Below are 22,604 nucleotides of genomic sequence, written 5' to 3'. Positions count from 1 at the left end.
ATAATAATAATAATAATAATAATAATAATAATAATAATAATAATAATAATAATAATAATAATAATAATAATAATAATAATAATAATAATAATAATAATAATAATAATAATATCGAGTTTTTATATAGCGCTTTTTCACTCCCTACAGGTGTTTCAAAGCGCTTCAAGATATTACCCCTGGTCACTGGGCCTTAATTCACTCCCTGAACCATCTCAGCTCCCTGGGGAGTATACAGCCTCGTGCAGCAAATGCGCTACTCGGCTAAATCAATCACAAGAACCATCTCTGCCCTCACAGGTACCCATTTACCCCTGGGTGGAGAGAAGCAGTAATAGTCAAGTGTCTTGCTCAGGGACACGAGTGTCACGACTGGGTTTCAAACTCACACAGATGTGGAAAAGAAAGATTTATAGACTGAAATCAGTATATATTTACCCTTGTAACATGAGACTTTGACTATATTCATTCCTATTTCAAAGATGGTTTGTATTAAATGGGTATTAAATAGAATACAGTAGACTCTTATTGTATAACAAGATCGCTGGTGACTAGCCAACGGTCTAAATTTGTTTGTGGGTTAAAGGCAGTGGACACTATTGGTAATTACTCAAAATAATTATTAGCAAAAAACCTTTCTTGGTGACGAATAATAGGGAGAGGTTGATGGTATAAAACATTGTGAGAACCGGCTCCCTCTGAAGTGCCATATCTTTCGAGAAAGAAGTAGTTTCCCACGAATTTGATTTCAAGACCTCAGATTTAGAACTTGAGGTCTCGAAATCAACCATCTAATCACACACAAATTCGTGTGACATGGGTGTTTTTTCTTTCATTACTATCTCGCAACTTCGATGATCGATTGAGCTCAAATTTTCACAGGTTTGTTATTTTGTGCATATGTTGAGATACACCAACTGTGAAGACTAGTCTTTGACAATTACCAATAGTGTCCACTGCCTTTAAAACCCCAGTATAACACTGATATAATTGAAAGTTTCAGTGTTTACATGTAACCTATGGGAATGGTGGATAAAGGTGTTTGAGAAATGAGTCAATTAATTAACTTGGTTAGGCGCTCTGATCAAGTAATGCAAGATCGTTAGAGCTACTTAGGGACTCTAGGTGGCAGCAGACTCACCAGGTAAATCCATTGTTCTTGGAAATGTGAGCATACACAGATTGACTTAAAGGCAGTGGACACTATTGGTAATTACTCAAAATAATTATCGACATAGAACCTCACTTGGTAATGAGTAATGGGGAGAGATTGATAGTATAAAACATTGTGAGAAACCGCTCCCTCTGAAGTAACGTAGTTTTTGAGAAAGAAGTAATTTTCCACAAATTTGATTTCGAGACCTCAAGTTTAGAATTTGAGGTATCGAAATCAAGCATCTGAAAGCACAAAACTTTGTGTGACAAGGGTGTTTTTTCTTTCTCAGTTATCTCGCAACTCCGACGATAAAATCAAGCTCAAATTTTCACAGGTTAGTTTTGTAATGCATAATGTTCAGATACACCAAGTGAGACGACTGGATTTTGACAATTACCAACAGTGTCCACTGTCTTTAAACAATGGAAATTGACCTTGTAAGTCTGCTGCTACCTAGTGTTCAACAGCCTCCTATTGTATGGTGTAATATAGCTTGAACACCTGACTTCACACTTGGATGCTTGTGAACGCCAGAGAGCTGCATAGGGTACATATTCTCATTTCACATGGTCTTCAGCACTGTTCCGGAGATTTGCAATTAAATCCGACATACACACATAGACAAGTACCTTTCATGTCATACAGTAATGGACTGATCCGGCCTATCAAGCAAACTGTGCGCGTTCACCCATTTGACCAATCACAGCAATGATTGTGGTCGGACAAACTCGGTCATGCGTGCGCGTATATTTGGCACGCGCGGCAGAATCATGCTGAATGTCATTGGGAGTGTTCGTACACTTGTCTTGCTCACGAGTGGTGGGCGGAGCTTAGTGGAAAGCCGGAACGGTCCATTGACTTCAACTGTCTGTTACAAATTGTTCTTCTGTTTCCTTCTGAATCTCCGGGAGTCGCTGAGACGGCTGCCTGGCAAGGAATTACTGATCACCAGCGGGCAGTGAGGTTCATATTCATTGCAGTATGCCAGTCATTATTTCTGTGGTTCTGTTTCTTCTTCTTGCTGGCGGCCGTCACCATGAACGGGGTCTGAGGGCTGTTGACAATCTTCTGAAGCATCTCCAAGACATCTTCATGTCTCGTCTTCACTTCCTGGGGCTGGAGAAAGATGAGAACTGGGCTCGTTAGAAATACTTAAAGGGAAACCATTGTCTTTGGATTGGGGATATAGGAATGTATATTGCAATTGAAAGATGAGAAACTTGGCCCCAACCCTTCCTCATCGTTCCTTCAATCCCTCTGAATAAGCATTTTGGTTTTACACTTGACCGGATAACCATTTAAATCTGTTTCAAAATTGGCTTAAAGATAAAAGGTTAAACGAAGACAATGAAACCAAAAGTAAAAAGAGAGAGAAAAAAACCCAAACAAAAAACAAACCAAAGCCTACACTTCTGATCGATCCTAGAAAGTGTGTTGACATTTGTATCTTTTACAGATTGCCTCATAGTTCAAATTAGAATTATAGAAACAGTAAAAAAGAGTAAAACAGAAGTCACACGTTCCATCTTACTTAAAATAGACATTGATGCACGACCCTAGTTTTCACTTACCAAGTCATCGATGCGTTTAGCATTGAGGCATTCTTCCACCATGGTATTGACTTCTCGTATCAAACCCATCAGCACGACAGCCGTGTCGTACGTAGCGTAGAAAGTGACGGGCGTTCTCTCTGCATAGCTGCCACTGGTTGTGTGGATGTCTGCACTGACGACAAGTTTCACAACCTCTGCATTGGGGTCTAAGCCGGGGTCTTCCTCTTCGAGCCGCAGCATTTCTAAGTGAAAAGGCCAATACTGATGAAAACACTAAAGTCAATCCTTCAACTTAATTGGATATTTCAAAGTCACACCTCCAGGGGTTTTGATTGAGCAACCATTCTGGGGGAAATGGGCCTCTCACCTTATTTATTACACACCCAACAGCACAATTAGGGCCAATAAAAGGATGGATAGGAACCAAGAAAAAATGTTTAGTTTGCTGGCGTGGTATTATTCCTACTTAAAGCCCGGTGCATACTTCCTGAGAATGTGAATGCAAATGCGATACAAATGTGACGTTGCAAATTCGTAACGAAGAATTCGCAGCTGTTACGTTGTGCTCAACTCTCCTTTGAATATCGCAGCGAAAATAGAATTGTAATGTCAATTCAAGTCAAACTTGCATCCCATTTGCATACGGTTGAAGTATGAAAGGGGCTTTAGTCTGATTTACATCTTTTCAAATTTTGTGCTCTTGGCAAGATATGGAAAATTGTGATTAAAGCCATTGGAGACTTTCGGTACAGATACAAAATTAAAAGTTCACAGATTTACAAATAACTTACAAGGTTCACAGAACGTAATTGTGAAAGACTTCTCTTGAAATATTATTCCATGAAATGCTTTCCTTTTTGAGAAAACATTAAAACAATTATCAATTTTTGACATTGACCGATTGATGAAGAAACTGTCTAATAAGCTCGCGTGTCACGCCCATGTTGTTAACACTTTTTACTGTGCATTAACAAAAGGTTTTAAGCACACCCACGTGACGCGCTCTCCACCAATAGGAGAAATGCCTGAGGTATTTATGAATTAATAAATTAAAATGACCGTAGTTCAGGTTACCTCTTTGTGAGACTGGTTTAACATGTACCCGTCTTCCTGTCATGCAAAGAACTGCCAAGGGGTGTACAGTGGAAGTATCATGGATGAAGACCTGATCTGCCTTTGCCTTTATCAACAAATACACGAAGAAAAGGAGGATTATGGTATCTTAAATTATTTACATAAAGATCAGGGATGTGGTCTCTTTGTTTTTTACCGGAAATCCGTTTTTTTAAACCCCCACCGAAAAAAGACAAAATTATTATGTATGTAAATATTACTTGTTGATTATATTTTACAAACTTGGATCAAATTCATATGCAAATGAAGATCAAACCATATGGAACATCCCAGATGGCAGAGATAACAATCAAAAATGCATGTATTCAAGCAGGCTTTATACCCGCAAGCTTTCAGGCTTGCAAGCTTTCATGCTTTGCGCTCGCAAGCTTTCACCCTTTCACATCCCTGAAAGATTGAGAAATAGTGAAACTGGAACAATGTCATTGGTAAATAGACAGAGAAGATACATGATTAAAAAAACCTGTTACCTTTGAGAAGTATGTCAGCCAGCGGCTGCTTAAGTTCTTCAGGGTGTTGTTCACTGATCTCCGACTGAGTAACACATTGTTAGACTCGCTACAAATCAACAACAATAAAGTATTAATAAGTTTCATTTCAAAATTGCACAAATTCATCAACAAAAGATATATATTATATGGAAGAATGAATTTATGAGTTAAAGACACTGAACACTTTTGGTAATTTTCAAAGACCAGTACTCTCACTTGGTGTAATTTGCAAAACAATAATGAAAGAAAAAAACACCCTTGTTGCACAACTTTGTGTGCTTTCAGATGCCTAAAAAGACTTCAGACCTGAAGTATTTTAATATTTGAGTGAGAAATTACCTTTTACTCAAAAACTGCGTTACATCAGAGGGAGCTGTTTCTCACAATAATTGATTCTATCAAACATCTCTCCATTGCTCGTTACCAAGTGAGTTTTAAATGTTTACAATTATTTGGAGTAATTACCCATAATGTCCAGTGCTTTTAATACAGTATACAATTATTGCACACTGTGTCGGGATCCATGGTGTTTTGTACCCTGAGGGGGCAAGTGGCACCCAAGGCAAAGGCTCTTATCCGCTAGGCCACGGCAGGCGTATTGTGATGATTATGCAGAAATTAACAGATTCAATAGAGTAAAGATTCTCCAGATGGTTTTCTTAACTTACATGTCTTTGACGACCGTTTTCTTGAACGCCATTCTGCCCTTTTCAATCTTGCCTTGTCTGGCCCTCAACAAGTTTGGGAAGAATGAACCACAAAGGACACCCTGCAAAATAGAAACATTTAGAAAACGGTTCTAAATATAGAAAAGAATGGGATCCCTTAATAAGATTAAGTAGTTCAAGACAGTGTGTCTTCAACACTCCAACTTCCTTGTACTACAAATAAAAATAAGGTAGTAGAAGACAAAGTCTAAACTGGTCAATCTTAAACAGTTGGTCTTAAGTGGTGTAAGAAAGAATTACCTTCTGTTTTACCATTCATGAATACCCTTTTTGTTAGAAAGTGTGAAATAAAGAAAAAACTTTAATTTAACTTTCCAATTCCAGTACTCAGGCTTTTTGGCCAAAGATCACAACGCCTGGATGCACAACAGCTGTGCTTACATGTGCATTCTTACATATTTTTACTAGCGCCCACTTGATGAGAACAGGGACCTACAAACAGCTAGAGAGATAGTTCAGAGAAACAGGTAGACTGAAGGTGGAACCATTTTGCCAGAATTCAAGATTCGAACCTGTTTCCCGACAATCTTTCATTGTAGTTCCTTTAAAATATGGAGTCCCTATACCGTATACGACTAGGAAAGAATGAAAATAATGTACGGTGTATTACCTTTATGAGTTGATCATTATGGGCGTGGTCACTGCTGCCATCGTAACCATGGAGACAGTCCTTGGATGATGTCACCAAACCTGCATCTGCTAAATTCTCCGCCAGTTGTTGCCGAAGACCTAGAGTATGTCGTGAACACAAAACAATAAATTATAAGTAATGGGTCAAGAAGCCTGCATTGAAGCCATGAAGAAAGCTGTGGGTTGGAGGTTGTTTGAGTCCCGGCTAAGTTAAAAGTTTTCTATAAGTTTTCTATTGTAAATTCTTAAAAGCCTTTTTTTTCTGGTGAAGCATAAAAACCATAACTTCAACCACGAAGGAGCACGACTAAGGAAGAAGAAACAATATTGGAAATGGAAAGGTTTGCGGTAACACCGTAATAACTATCTCTAATGAGTTTAAGTGGTTCTGAAAAGAACCGTTGGTTTTAACTCGATGTTTCGATCAAACCTTTACATCATATTTCCATCATGCAAAGTTTCAAATCCTACTAAATATCGGAAATATTACATTTGTTGTGGCAAAACCAGTAACGTTTGAGATTTATTGAGAATTTTGTGAGTTTGAGTTTTTGGCGAAAACAAAAATTAACAAAAATGCACCAAACCAGATTTTGTATTTGGCTAGGAATCTAAAGTAAATTTTTGTTGACAGCACTAAAAAATAGCAGGACTCACCTCTGATGAAAATCATTGTAGAATGGTGTATATAATTTTGATCATTGAAGGATCTAACATCTCTGGAGTACATGGCCTGGTCCCACGCTTCATACAGTTGTACCTGAGCTAGATGGTCACTCTGGCTACCCTCTGCAAATTGTCTCCTAACCTAAAAGAAGAAGAACAACAACATAGATAAAGACCCCTTGTCAGGGATGTGATAGACTGTTGAGAAAAAAAACCTTGAAGTCAGAGCGCAGAGCGAAAGCTTGCGTGCTTGAAAAAATTGCGAGCATGAAGCCCAATATTAACATTTATCTTTGGTTTTGAAAGCCCTACTCTGCAATCTGGGACGTTATTAATTGGTTATCACCTCATTTTTTTAATAAGTTGATCTTAAAAAACAAAAAAACAAAAAAACACAGATTTTTTGTTTAAAAAGGAATAAATCACATTCCTGCCTTGCAAAATAATAATAATAAAAGGTTCCTATAGACGATATGACCTATGTTTACATTCAAATGGCCCTCTGTTGACAAGACACCATACATGTCATGTTTTGCTGGACAAAAAGACGCTTAGTCATGGTAAGATTGCATGTACTCTCTAACTGGCTGCCAAAACACAAATGTTTTGCCCGGCGGCATGCGCGCGAATCATGTTATGCTTTTCGAGTGACGTCAGAGGTCAAATCGTCTATCTAGCGCTTTATCACACCCCTAGGGGCATATCAAAGCGCTCTGTAAATGACAGTAAATCTGCTGTTGGATTTTGAATAAAAAATTAATAAAATTTCTACCCGTAAGATAGCTGCTCTGTTCTCCATGGAGTCAACAAACGGTGCCCTTGTGTGCATGCCAGCAGCCACTGTCAACATCGGATTCACACACCTGCACAGAAAATAGTACACAAAATCATAATATGGAAATTTCTTTTCAAAACGTTTTTAGGTTTAAAGGCAGTGGACACTATTGGTAATTATCAAAGACCAGTCTTCTCAGTTGGTGTTTCTCAACATATGCATAAAATAACAAACCTGTGAAAATTTGAGCTCAATCGGTTGTCGAACTTGCGAGATATTAATGAAAGAAAAAACACACTTGTCACACAAAGTTGTGTGCGTTTGGATGGTTGATTTCGATACCTAAAGTTCTAAATCTGAGGTCTCGAAATCAAATTCGTGGAAAATTACTTCTTTCTCGAAAACTATGGCACTTCAGAGGGTGCCGTTTTTCACAATGTTTTATACCATCAACCACTCCCCATAACTCGTCACCAAGAAAGGTTTTATGCTAAAAAAAATTTTGAGAAATTACCAATAGTGTCCACTGCATTTAATAAACCACACTGGAAACTGACTGGGTAAATTTAAAATGATTTTTGGTTGAACACAGAAAATTTGACTAATGCAGGACTTGAACCAATGACCTCCAGATTTAAGTGAATGCGCTCTACCAACTGAGCTAGATAGTCCTGATGTTGCAGTCTTCCTGTTTTTGTCAATATCTTTGTTCGGTAGTTCCAGTCAGAAACCATTCAACATGTACATGTAGCTTATGTGTAGCCAGGGATCACACCCAAATTACGATACAACCTGGGAAGCGGCAGCCAGGGAATCACCTTGAGGGGATTAGAGTTTTATTATTTCAGTCAAATAATAAACCATTGGGGAAACTAACTCGATAAACAAATGTTTTCGATAGATAATTCTAAGTGCTTTGTGTGAAAAACAATTGCAAATTTCATGGACAATGCAACACCTAATTTCTGACATTACAACTACATAATTTAAAATAAAAAGAGGAATGTCCAACCTGTATATTGCCGAGAGCACAAGCGCCTTGGCTAGTCTAGGTTCAGTGGAAAGCCCCAGTATTTTGTCGCCCAGCGCAGTCAGGCTTTCATCATTGTTGAGAATGGCAAGATCCTGTAGAACTTCAACGGCCTTTTCAACTAACAGAAATGGAGGGGAAACTGTTTTTTTTTAGATGTCAAATTTGCATCAGGGATAAGGAATATTAAGTTAATATTTAGCAACGTATATTCAGTACTTTTTTTGCAATTCTAGAGCATCAAGATTGCCTGGTAGCTAGAGTCAGTTCGATTCCTATATTTTAGCAGCGGGTATGGCAACGATTTTGGATAGATGTTAAATTTCCATCAGGATAAAGAATATTCATTTGGTTTTACCGTTACACCTATGTGTTCTACAATAGCACAAAAAAAGTCTTTATGATTGCCACACAAATCGCTCAATCTCAAAAAACAAAGATCTTTGGGCTCAGTTTGTTGATTCTTTGTTTGTTTTCGTCGTTCAACAAATTAAACAATCTAAACTCAATTGGTGGGTGAAATAATGAACAATTGTAAAATAGCAAATGCCTATCCCGTCACTCTCTCCAGCTTCAAAATTAACTTGAAATGCACACATGACTGAGAAAGGGATTTAGTATTTTATATGGCGTGTGAGAGCACAACTTCTTAAAGGAACACGTTGCCTTGGATCAGACGAGTTGATCTATAAAAAGTGTTTGAAACCGTTTGTTATGAAATGCATTGGTTAGAAAGATGTTTTAAAAGTAGAATATAATGATCCACACAAGTATCACTCAAAATTGCACGGTTTTCCATTTACGTTGCGAACTAACACGGTCGGCCATTTATGGGAGTAAAAAATTTGACTCCCATATATGGCCGACCGTGTTTGTCGACGAGGTAAAAAGAAAACCGCGCAATTTCGAGGCATATTTGTGTAATTCATTGTATTCTACTTTTACAACTTCTTTCTACCCATATGCATTTTATAACAAACGGTTACAGAACGCTTTTCAAAGACCAACTCGACCGATTCAAGGCAACGTGTTCCTGGATACTACATATCTTTACGCTTCCACTATACTTGTCTGGTACAACTGTGAGCTGCAGTAAACTATTTGATTAGCCAATCAGAGTTCTTCTCTGTAGAGCCTTCAGTCTGATTCTAATTTTCAAGTCTGTATTGACCTCAATAATGAATGTTAGGTCATAGTTCATGCTTTAAACAAATTAATAAAAACAATTCTTCTTCTTCTTCCTTATAAAGTGCAGCCTTCAAATGGTTGAAGATGTACGCACTGCGTGTGAGCGCATGTGTTGACTTAGGCAACAGGAATTTGTGTCAGGTGCAGATAGAATTATGTACAGGTGCGAGTAAAAAGCTGGAGATGGGGTTTAAGCGTCAAGGGACGGGTACGCCGCAGGATCAACTGGGAGGTTGTTCCAGTCCCGGATGGTGCGTGGGAAGAAAGAGCTGGCGTAGACTGAAGAGTTTTTTTTATAAACGCAAGGAGTGTCTTCAGACAGACACGGTGTACACCAAAAATGTCCATAGTTATCGTCACTATTAATTTGGGATGAACAAAGAAACATTTAAACCAGCGGGAGTTGAACCATCGACCTCCGTATTGTTGCACTCTTAAATTAGTTTTTGATGACATAAATTGTTGAAGTTTAATCGACAACAAAACTCTTCAAATTTAAATATGTCTTTATTCTTGAGAGGAACTTACCTGCTGGAAGTGGAGGTGGCTGGATGGCTTGGCCCAAAAGATCGGCAGCTCTCATGTGCGGGAAATGTAGCTTGGACTGTACCACTATCTGCTCAAGGGGGATCCTCAACATCTCTGGCGTTTGATAATCCTCTGAACATGAGATTGATCAAGTTTGATAATGACATTAATGAGTTCAATAGACCCTTCCCATGAAATATGTTAATTGCAGGTAACGCATGCGCACTAACATTTTGGTTGGCAAAAATGAGGGAGCATCGCGCTGTTTGGTACACGGCTAATGGGTGGTGACGCAGACTCGATTGTGCGTCTGCTTAGTGCACATCTTTATGATGTTTGCCAACCAATAAGGTTTGTACGCATGCTTGAATGTTATTAGCATATTTCATGGGAAGGGTCCATTGTGAAGAGTCTTGCAGATTTGATGATCATCTTGACGTATTTATTTCATTCTATTTAACCAGGGTAGCCCCATTTTAATAAACGGCTCTCCCTGTGGGCCCTCAATACATACAATGTGAAATGCATAGAGATACAATACAAAAGCACCTACTTATAACCTAAATGAATACTTAGAATTCGGATACAAAAATGGCACCTGAGAATAAAGTGCAAAAAACGACACAATCAACCACAAAAAAAAGGGGGCCATTAAGAAGTATAAAAAGGAGGATTAAAAAAAATTATAAAAAAGGACACCATGCTCAAAGGGTCCTCCACAACAGTTTTGGACTGAATGGCGAATGGTTTGTGCAATCAACTTATTGTGCAGGAATAATTTCGGACAATCGCACAGGAAAGTTTTGCGCAATTTGACGATCTTGCAGGACTGGTTTGCACCCAGACAAAATGTAACACTGTGGCGAACCCTGATACAAGTACAGCAGCCATACATGTACTTACCGAATTGTTGGTATCTTTCCCTGGTAAACAGATGAAAGCATTCTCCAGGCTGACAGCGACCTGCTCGTCCTTTACGCTGTCTGACATTGGCCTTCGATATCCAGTGTACATCCAGACATGATACCTAGGATTAGTAGCAATACATCTACGGGTTATTCATCTCGAATTGTTGGCCCATACTAGTGGTAAAGTTTTCCAGTGGGTTGACCAAACAGGGCCCAATTTCATGGCTCTGCTTACCGCCCAATTCAGCGCTTACAATCACAATACTCTGCTTACGTGCAAGCCCCAAATTTCTGCGCTAGCTGTGTAAGCGAAGAATGCTTAGTAATGTGGAGTATGGATGTGCAAAATCAAAATTCTTGTGAAATACGCTTAACGTAAGGGCAGAATACCCTGCTTAAGTAAGCGACAATTCTTTGCTTACAGTAAGCAGAGCCATGACATTGGGACCTGTTGATAATAATAACTAGTTCTGATTTGAAATTATTCAGCTCCATGTGTTGTGTATGGAATAGCAATACTGTGCACAGAACTTTCTGTGTAACTAGGTTTGTGTGTGTACTGTTGATAGGCATTTACAACATATCATAATGCTGACTGGCAGAATTTGTATATCATTTCAAAATGATGGGTAAAATGTCCCTAGCATCCAAATCTTACTCGCATATGACTTGTTCTATCAGGAACTGATAAACTTACCCCCAAGTTGACATTGTATCTGTCTTCTTTGTGGTTGCCAGGATTGACCACGTACACCACATCGTTGATTGTTATAGATGTCTCGGCGATGTTGGTGGCTAGAACCACCTTCCTTACACCCTCACCAGGGCTGAATTTCAAATCATAAAGAAATTTAGAAGAATAACTATCACATTAGTAACCTTGCGGATACAACCATGTTTTTAATCTCTTTTGAGGGAGCGTGTTGTTTTTGAAAAGAGCCGGTTTGATCTCTATGTTTTGAACAGTATGCTCTGCTCGTCTTCAGGAGAAAGTTGGACCGCCGCTGGTGATGCTGCTTAAGTAGTGGTTGAGAGATCCATATTTTAACGGGAAGTATCGGATTTGTTTGTGATCAGTGAAGCATTGGAGATGAACAAAGAAAAATGTTCTTAAGGCCTGAAGCCTTTCTTAGATTCAAATATTTGTGTTAAAAATTACCTCCTTCTCTCAAACTACATTACTTCTACAGCTCTCCAGTGCTTCTGACCATGTAAGATTTAAAGGTTATTCATTTTAAATTAATTACCAAAGGTATACCCTCCATTTAAGACATTCAATAATACAGAAGACAAATCAAACCTTTCAAAGATGGTCTGCTGCGATGAGAGTGGAACGCTGGAATGTACGGGCAACACCAAATGTTTATTGCTCTGAAAATAAAGATATTGAGCTTTAATAAAGAATAATAATAACATTTTTGCAAGATGCACTTTTTTGTAAAACAATCAAAGGCGCTGGTCTGGAATAAAATAAATAAAATAAACGTTTTTTAAAATGGTTGGGAAAGCATGGATGAACAAGTTTTAGTTTCTGCTGGAGGAGGGTGATGTTTTGCATTTGTCTTCAGGAAGTGAATTCCAAAGTCTTGGTTTTATGTTGGAAAGGGCCCTGTCCCCGTAACTGCCCAAAACTGTTGCCTGTCCCTGTTGCCTGTCGCTTTAATGCTTATTTTTTTTAGGAGGAAAAAGCATTAAAAAAGCGCCGCATATATGAAGTTGAAATAACCAAGTCCTCACTGAAAGAAAAATATTTGAAAATGACCCAGAATTTTGTACAAAAGCTTGATAGAAAAAACAAAAACAGAAATTGTTGTTTTCTCCGTTTGCTACTTTTTACTGGTATCTACATTTGTACGTGTGTGTCACTGATGATATATGCACTGAACAGAGCACAAAAGTTTCTTACCATTCGCCATGTTTCCTGCAATCTGTCACTCACATTTCTGATATCCTGCCATCCCGGCAGAAAACACAAGATGGCACCCTGTTGAAAAGTGAAAATAAAGAATTTATTAGGTAGGTTTACAGCCCGGAGCTTTTTTTTAGTGGCCCTGTTAAATTACTATGGTTGTGCGGAAGTTTTACGCGATCTCTTCCAGCCTGTTAGTTTTACATCACGGTCGCAGTATAAGGTGACCATCTGGAGGCAACTTAAATTTACCATGCTGTACACTCTCCAGGGAGCTGATGAGATGGTTTAAAGGAATGAATAAAGGCCCAGTGACCAGCCGTTGATTTCACAAAGAGTTAGGACTAATCTCATCTCGAGTTAGGACGAGTAACTGTTCCTAACTTAGGAATTATCTTAAGGTCTGTATGCTACAGTGCAGGGTTGGGACTCGTCCTAAGTCCTAAGATTAGTCTTAAGATAGGAAGAGTTCTGTGAAGTCGACGGCAGGGGTAATAATGTTGGTAGCACTTTGAGACCCTCTCTGGGTGTGAAAAGTGCTACACAAATTGGATTCAATTTTGTCATTCAACAGCAAAGTCACGGTACTTCAACCAAAACAAGAGTATAAAAGGAACATGGCTTTAGATGTAACCTTTTCCAGGGTGTGCAGGTACTAGACTCACCTGAGGTTTGTTCTCATCGATGTGTTTGATAACATCAACAGCCAGGTCAATATCAGTTAACGGCCGGGGCTCAAATCCTTCCTCATCGCCTGCTTGAGCCTCTCCTTCTACGACATTGTCACTGTGACTAATATCAGGATCCGTCAGATGGGATCTTTCTGATATGAAGTGTTCCTTAACGGGGTACATGAAGCCTGGTACGCTGATCATTGGGCAGCTGTGGAATGCAAATTGATAATCAGAAACACTATTTTTCACCTAAGTTAAGATTCATAGACAACATGCTTCAACTGAAGTTTTATGTTATCTAAATAATAATATTAATAATTAGTGTTGGGCGACTAGTGAAATTTACTAACCGACTAGTCGCACCTCAATATGACACTACTCACAACTAATAATAATGATTATTTATAACACAACGGTACCCATCTTAAGACTAAATAATAATAATTATTATTATTATTATTATTAATTATTAAGAAGCTCATCATGCAGGGCTCAACTTTTACATTGGACCACAGGCACCAAAACGGTGATTTTAGGGCCAGTATTGGGCCAGTAAATCCATGAACACACAAGATCGACAGTCTTGTGTTTTTCAATTAAATAACAATACAGAAAAAGAAACAAATACAAAGTCCTCTACAGAGTTCACAGAGCACAATAAAATCACAATAGCCCTTTTCACACTTCCCTTTCCCCTCGGGATTGCCCCAGGGGAATAACAGTTTGCCTTTTCACAAAATGATCGCTTAACCCTCGGTCTGCCCCAAGCAAATGGACATACTCCGGGCAATAGCCACCACTGCTCTGCAGTAGGGGTAAGCGGTAAAACCCTGAGGTATTCTTGAAAGGTGCAACCAGAACCCTGTGGAATAGGGACACAGTGTAAAAGCAAGCCAGGGGTATCCGTGGGGGAAACAAATCCAGGGGCCTCCCCAGGGGGCTGTACTTCACAGGGATAAGAGGAACAATGTGAAAAGGGCCGATGGTTTGGGGGGGGGGGGACATCATCACCAAATGAAGAGTGGAACAGGAAAGGTTTCTTACTCGTTGAAGTATGAAGAGATGAGACGAGCGTTGATGGAGGCACTCATGAGAATGAGCTTGATGTCTGGGTTCACCTGAAGGAGATTCTTGAGTAAGATGAGAAGGAAGTCCGTATCAATGTCTCGTTCATGGACCTCATCAACGATGACGTGGCTGATACCTAAAAAAAAAAGAGCCACACGCCGTTAGTACTTATAATCTGAGGCTTCGGATTCTTGGGTTGATTTCACAAAGAGTTAGGACTCAGGTGCAATAGTATTTCCAGCCTCGTCCAAGAATTTGTTTGCGGTTTTATATTACTTGGGACTGGTCCTGCTTAAAACGGGTTTTGAGACATCGATCCTAGGATCCGTCTTACGTAGGATCGATCTTAAAAGGCTGGGACGATGAGGGTTGATTATAAATTCCGCTACCTTTCAGACCGGGGTTGCTCTCCATCTTTTTCAGCAGGATACCAGTGGTGCAGAATAGGATGCAGCCGTTATTGTGTGGCAGTTTACTATCCAAGCGGACCTGGTAACCGACGGTATCCCCCACGGTTTCTCTACGCTCCTGGGAAACTCGATCGGCGACAGATACAGCGCTGATGCGTCTTGGCTGCAAAGAGAGAAAAAATAAACGCACTGATAATTCAGGGAACGATCTTTGTCCAGCAATGTTGCATAGCAAAATGTCTAGACTGAATATGTTTTGTGAACACTGAATGCTAATATTGTGCAGCAACTGATGATTTCTAAGTAAATTTGGTTATACCCTAATTGAAGTATTATTAAGCACTGTATTCTTGATTTCTGTTTAAGCAAAAACAAAAACAAAAACAGTATGGATTTTGTTCAAAGAACTCAGGAAAGTATTGAGTATATAGTGCTTAAAGGGAAGGTACACGTTTGGTAGATACTCAAAACAAATATTAATAATAATAATAATAATATTAATAAACGGCATTTAAAATACGCTCTACTTAGAAAACTAAATCTAGGCTAAATATTAACTAATTTATATTTACTTAAAAACTGACTTGGTAACGAGCATTGGAGAGCTGTTGATAGTATAAAACATTTTGAGAAATGGCTCCCTCTGTAGTAACGTAGTGTTTGAGAAAGAGGTAATTTCTCACTAAAATATTAAAAGACTTCTAGCTAGAAGTCCTTTATTCCTATCTGAAAGCACACAAATTCGTCCAACAAGAGTTATTTTTTCTATTATCATTTTCTCGCAACTTCGATGACCAATTTAGCCCAAATTTTCACAGGCTTGTTATTTTATGCTTATGATGGGATACAGCAAGTGAGAACACTGGTCTTTGACAATTACCAAACGTGTACAGTGCCTTTAATGCACATCAGTTTAAAGGGTAACAACGGAATTGTTTGCCGTCTATAAGATTTGAATCTCTACCTGTGTACAAACGATATTACACTGCGCCCCTTTCTCCTCCTGAATCCACTCCTCCAGCAGGTACTGAGGAACCTGGGTAGTCTTCCCGCATCCCGTCTCTCCCTCTAGAACGATGACTTGATTCTCTCGGATAAGACCCAAGATTTCCTTCCTGGAAACAATCAATGAGGTCTCAAACAGGGCCCAATTTGAAACAGCGCTTTAAAGGCACTGGACACTATTGGTAATTACTCAAAATAACAGTTAGCATAAAAACTTACTCGGTAACAAGCAGTGGAGAGCTGTTGATAGTATATAACATTGTGAGAAACGGCTCCCTGTGAAGTAACGCAGTTTTCGAGAAAGACATTTTTTCCCCACTAAAATGTTTGAGTTTGATTCTGAGACATCAGAGTTAGATTTTGAGGTCCCGAAATAAAGCATCTGAAAGCACACAACTTCTCGTGACAATGGTGTTTTTTTTCTTTCTATTATTATCTCGCAACTTTGACAACCAATTAAGTTCAAATTTTCACAGGTTTGTTCTTTTGTGTGTTATTGGGATACACCAAGCGAGAAGACAGGTCTTTGACAACCAATAGTGTCCAGTGTGTTTAATAGCAGAAAACTAGTACACATGTATGCTTGACATCTCTTTGCTCAGGGAAAATTGAGTGGGGGTGCCAGTCATGAAAATGTCACTTTAACTGGTAATTTTTTATCGCTAAGCAATACTTTTGTGCTTAGCACATTTGTGTGCTTTCAGGCAATACGAAAATGTAAGGGTTTACAACAAGGTGCTGTGGTGCAATATACAGCCAATAAAACCAGGAACACCGGGGCAAAACTGGGTTCTTTTACACGTATGACACAATATACAGGACCTACATGTATGGCTCTACATCCCATCAAAAAGAAGCGGTAATCATGATTAAGAACACAAGTGACACGAACAGGACTCGAACCCACACTCTACTGAGCAGAATCAACAGAAACAACAGAGCTTGAGCTCAGTGCTCTCATCCACTTAGCCAGACATGCTATGGGTAAATTTAAGATAAATTCTCATCATTGTTGTCTTTACCATGTCTGTCTTTGTTCTAATTGTCTGTCCGTACAGTCTTATCCCCCCATTATTGGCATCCCTACCTCGGCTTCCAGATGATGCCTCCATACATACTCTATTTATTTAATTTTCTCTGCTTCATTAAAGGCAGTGGACACTATTGGTAATTGTCAAAGACCAAGTCTTCTCACTTGGTGTATCTCAACATATGCATAAAAAAACACACCTGTGAAAATTTGAGCTCAATTGGTCGTCGAAGTTGAGAGATAATAATGAAAGAAAAAAACACCCTTGTCACACGAAGTTGTGTGCATTAAGATCGTTGATTTTGAGACCTCACATTCTAAATCTTAGGTCTCGAAATCAAAGTCGTGGAAAATTACTTCTTTCTCGAAAACTAAGTCACTTCACAAGGGAGCCTTTTCTCACAAAGTTTTATACTAACAACGTCTCCCTATTACTCGTCACCCAGTAAGGTTTTATGCTAATAATTATGTTGAGTAATTACCAATAGTGTCCACTGCCTTTAAATAGCTTTGTCTATTGGTTATTCCTTTAAAAGGAATTGTTTGTACTGTTTTCATGAAGAATGGAAATAAATGTAAGTTTGAATGAACGAATGTGAATTCAAATCTCACCTCTTGTTGGCAATTGGCAACTTCAATGCTGCAGCTCTGACGTCCACCACTCCCAGGTCATCAGCTGTATCCGAGTCTAGCCGCAGTTGCCTCTCAGCCAGGTAGTTGTTCTTCCACTGGGCTCTGTTTGGTGTTAACTCCCTGTAGGTTTTTCCCGTGATCACATCGGAGAGCTGATCGACAGTCTCAATAGTATCATCGTCAAACTCAAAGCAGCTCTCGGATGTAAAATCAACACTGGAAGTTGTTGTTCTTTCGAGGGCCGGTGATTCTCTCTGTGACTGTTGAAAAATGAAAAGAAAATCCAATCTTGTCTCACTGCTTTTTCAAAATAAAAAGCTCAGTTTTAAAGACACTGGACACTATGGTAAGTTCCAAAGACTAGCCTCACAGTTGGTGTATCTCAACAAATGCATACAAATACAAACCTGTGAAAATTTTAGCTCAATTGGTCGTCTAAGTTGCGAGATAATAATGGAAGAAAAAACACCCTTGTCACATCAAGTTGTGTGCTTTCAGATGCTTGATTTTGAGACCTCAAATTCTAAATCTGAGTTCTCGAAATCAATTTAGTGGAGAATTACTTCTTTCTCGAAAACTTAGTCACTTCAGTTCAGAGGGAGCTGTTTCTCACAATGTTTTACACTATCAACCTCTCCCCATTACTCGTATTCAAGACAGGTTTTATGATAATAATTATTTTGAATTATTACCAATAGTGTCCACTGCCTTTAAACAAAATGTTTGCAGACTTTTCTTCTTCTCATCTCAATACTGGTCATGAAAAATTCTGGTCCATAAATAATTTTTGCAGCAAGCCCTGCAGTCTTGTGGGTTTCCCCCCTAATTCAAGGTAAACAATTAAGGGATTCAATGTGTGGTGAAGAGGTTTCAACTAGTGGTTTAATCCCAACGAGGCCTGGTTCTTGATAATTTTACCGAGACGAAGTCGAGGTAAACTACAAAGAACCAGGCCTCGGCGGGTTTAAACAACTAGTTCAAAACCGATTCAACACACTTTGATTTCCATTCATAAACACCTTTTCGGTCAAAAACATCATCACTTTTTGGTCAAAAAGATAAACAAATGCAAAAATTAAATGTTCTCGACCAATAGGAATGAAGAAACTGTCTTATAAGAACAGGTGCAAGGTCGCATGTCACGCCCATGAATTAACACTTTCTACCGGTCATAAACAAAGGTTTATACACACCCACGTGACTAAGCTTGGGCGATACCACGATATTATCAAATATCGCGATATTAATTTGGAAACGATTTCGATATCGGATCGATTTGGTTTTAATCGAAATATCGATATATCGAGATATCGATCAAGTATCGCAATATCGCGATGTATTTCCTAGATGAGACATCTTGCACCCCATAGGTTTGGAGTAAAGCCAGAAGAATAGGTCATTAGAACACCTCTCTGATATTATGACTGTCTCTTCTACAATTTTCATTGGGAGTTTGAAGACTGATGATGTCAAATTTAATTAATCGCGATTATATCGAATATCGCGATATATTGTCGGCGATATATCATGAATAAAATAAATCGATATCGCCCAAGCTTACACATGACGCGCTCTCCAACAATAGGAATATCGAAACTGTCTGAGGTATTTATGAATGTAATGTATGTAAGGGTAGAGAGAACATTTTAAATTGCTGAGTCCTCAACAGACTCAAACTTACCTTTACAGCTCTAAGGACTTGGGTGATCTCCTCTTCTAGATTCCGTTCCAGCTTCACCCATTCTGGTCCGTTCTCCTTCTTGAAATGCTCTTTGATTTCAGCTTTGTCGTGCGTTATTTCACCCTCGATCCGTGGCATGTTGTTCTCGTCCAATAAACCAAACTCCTTCGGAGATAATGAGAAATAAACAAACAAAATAATTTTAAGTAGGATTTGAAACTTTGCATGGTGGAAGTTTTTAGAAACTAAGAGAGGTTTGTGGTAACACCATATGAATGAAAATCTCTTTTGTAGTGGTGGTTCTGAAAAAACACCGGCCCAATTTCAGAAAGCATAAAGCACAAAAATGTGCTAAGCACAGAATAGTATTGCTTAACATAACGGGTTACCAGACAAAATTACATTAAGTTTAAATTGTTGTGACTGGTTCCCTAGTAAATGTTTTCCTTAACAAAGAAGTCTTTCAAGCAGAGTTTTAACTAGTTGTTAACCACCAGTTCTCTTAGAACTAAGGACCCTACTACTCAAAAGAGATTTTTACATGGTGTTACTGCAAACCTCTCTAATACTATAACATGTAGGTCCAACAATTTATAGTACTAGTAAAAATTAATAGGACTTTGGCCCCTTTCTTTAAATACTTTTCAGCATTTGTTACCTTCAGTTTGGCACATGCCAGAGCAGCTGCCATCTTCTCTGCCACTACTCGCTTGGTACCCAAGCCCACCACGGTGAATTCCTCTGGCCATGTCACTCTCAGTACACTCTGCTTCACCGGATCGCCAGCCTTCTGCTTCAGTTTGTACTGGTACTTCCCTGTGGCATCTTTGACCGCCATGGAAAGGGTGTTGTGAAGACAACTCTTGGGGTTTTGAAATTCAACCAGGGCTTTCTCCCCTTCTTCGCTGAGAATTGAGGCTACGGAATAACAATGTTAATAGTTACATTAATTTAAGGCAAAAAAAAATAAAAATACGTAGTTGTGTTACTGTTAGTCTGACTGATAGAAACAACTTATAAAGTGGTACATAGCACTTAAGTTAAGAAAGTTATTAAGACTAACTAATAACAATTACATTAAAAAAAAAATGCATATGAGCTTTCTTAAACTTAGCACTACTTCATCAGGCAGATGCGCCCTATATTAATTTGGGAGTACATCAATATATATTTTTGTGTAGACTGAATTGGCTGATGTTCAAAGTTGTTATTTAATTAGACCCAGCAACTGGGGCGCTGTACTCCTTTTTGGTGTGACAGTTGAGTCAGAGAAAATGTTGCTGTCTTGAAACATTGACTGGCTTCAGCTTTGGCACTAGTATGGCCGATATTTATGACCAATTTCGAAAAAAGGAGTACACTTACTGTACTTCTAGAAACTATAAGGCTCCCCCATGAGAGTTATAGTGGTCTTATATTTTGGGCCTCCTTAACGCTATGTTTTTAAGCTTTATGCGAGAACGAAAAAAACAAAAAACAGTGAGCACCGAGTACAAATTGCATTTTTTTAAGATGTTTGTTAATTGTACTCCACAACAAGGCAAAGCGGTCCTACTAAAAGCCGACAACAAGCCGACAACGAGTCCAGAGCGCCGCCAACACGCCGCCAACAAGTTTTAATTACCTCAAAAATGGCCAATAAACCATAGATATATTAGAACTACATGTATATGTGTTAGCCTGTAATATAAACATAAAGTTAATGTAAAAACTTCACAAAAAGTGTGAATTTTTTACCAGAAAAAAACTTCACTTGCACGAAAAGCGGTCGGACGCCATCTTGGCTTAAAAACCGTGTTTGGACCAGACCATTATGATACGGGTAGATTTAGCACTTGTCAACAACAGAGGGCGGGCTTCATGTGAAGACCTTCACTGCAGTGTGCACAGTGCATGACGCCCGCCCTCTATTGCTAAGTCTGACTCACCCGCATCATAATGGACTGGTCCGAACACGATTTTAAGCCAAGATGGCGTCCGACCATTTTCCGTGAACGTTCAGTTTTTTTTCTGGTTAAAAATTCACACTTTTCGTGAAGTTTTTCCATTAAATTTATGTTTATATTACAAAACACACATAGTTCTAAAATATATATGGTTTATTTGCCATTTTTGAGGTATTTAAAACTTGTTGGCGGCGCTCTGGACTTGTTGTCGGCGTTGTCGGCTTGTTGTCGGCTTTTAGTAGGACCCAGGCAAAGCAAGCATTATAAATGTATATTGAGTGTGTGGCAGAAGTTTTGGTTGTGTAGTAGAAAGGAAACTTCAGTTATTGGTTGCTAACGGTCGTAAAACTTTCATATATCAACGCTGACTTTAAAAACGTATAGAATTAAGGAGGCCCAAAATATTATACGTTGTAGTATACATATATAAGGCTCACAGGCGAGTCTTATAGTTTCTAGAAGTACAGTTACTGGGTCCATTATTTAATTATAAATCATAAAGTTAGACCAGGGGTGGATTTCACAAATAGTATAAGACTAGTCTTATCTCGAGTCAGTTAGGACAAGTTACTCGTCCTAACTGAGGACTAGCCTTACGATTTGTATATCTCCTAGGTCCCTAGGACTAGTCCTAAGTTAGGACTAGTCATAACTCTTTGTGAAATCGACCCCAGGACAATAAAAAGGACTGCCAAAAAACTTGGAACAAACAAAACCTACAAATAAAATAATCATAGTTTAATCGTCATTTATTTTCACAAACACCCATCAGCCGTCGTTTTCACCAAACTCTTCCTAACATAGGATTAATCTTAGGAATAAGGACTGGTTCAGTTTCGTATCCAAATACGTAGGACGCATTGAACCCATCCTAAGTTAAGACAGGTTACCTGCCCTAACTCGATTGAGTAAGGATTATAATCCTAGCATTTCGTGAAATCGGCCACAGGCAACATAAATTGAATTACTGCACTATTTAAAATATAATTAATTCAGATGATGAGTGAAATAAAACATGGCAAAAGAAAAAAGGCAGAAGGGAAATGAAAAAAAATTGTAAAAAAAAGGTAGGCCTAATTTAATTTAAAACATTTAAATTATTATCATACAATACAATAATAAAACATTGACACATAAGTTGTGTATATTCAGATTACAAATAATAAAAAATAAAACATTTAAATATTAATAACAAATTGATTTTGATTGAACTTGAATTTCAAGTTGAAATAAATTAAAAATTCGGATTCTGCACTTACGCAACTGCGATTCCACTTTGCTTTGCTTCTTTTTTCGTTTCCTTTGCGAATTGACACTCGAAACATGGTAATTTGCAGACGCATAAACCCTATTGACAAAACAGCTCCTGGTACAACATAATTGACAAAACTGGCTTCCCGCAAGTGTCGATATTTTCCCCGAATATCTTGTCAGGGCAATGTTCGCCACACGTGCCATGGGCGC

The 22,604-nt window shown here is 38.6% G+C and overlaps 1 protein-coding gene across 1 annotated transcript; it reads right to left on the bottom strand.

Annotated features, from left to right (window-relative positions):
- Positions 1-1,533: 1,533 nt before the first annotated feature.
- On the bottom strand, positions 1,534-22,598 carry LOC117288419 (ATP-dependent RNA helicase DHX30-like). The gene is made up of 22 exons (XM_033769276.1): positions 22,400-22,598; positions 19,853-20,112; positions 19,195-19,359; positions 17,493-17,773; positions 15,810-15,960; positions 14,825-15,008; positions 14,412-14,571; positions 13,359-13,575; positions 12,691-12,768; positions 12,085-12,155; positions 11,482-11,611; positions 10,780-10,903; positions 9,877-10,008; positions 8,143-8,281; positions 7,128-7,218; positions 6,347-6,497; positions 5,670-5,788; positions 5,000-5,100; positions 4,311-4,398; positions 3,781-3,886; positions 2,725-2,948; positions 1,534-2,269 (listed from the first exon to the last, which is right to left on the bottom strand). The coding sequence occupies exons 1-22, from the start codon at positions 22,596-22,598 to the stop codon at positions 2,099-2,101; spliced, it is 3,342 nt and encodes a 1,113-aa protein (XP_033625167.1). The 3' UTR covers positions 1,534-2,098.
- Between the last annotated feature and the right edge of the window lie 6 nt (positions 22,599-22,604).

This window comes from Asterias rubens, chromosome 3, assembly GCF_902459465.1.
Source record: "Asterias rubens chromosome 3, eAstRub1.3, whole genome shotgun sequence".
Lineage (NCBI taxonomy): Eukaryota > Metazoa > Echinodermata > Asteroidea > Forcipulatida > Asteriidae > Asterias > Asterias rubens.
The sequence above is the reverse complement of the archived record's forward strand: the minus strand, read 5'-3'. Positions and strand labels throughout refer to the sequence as shown.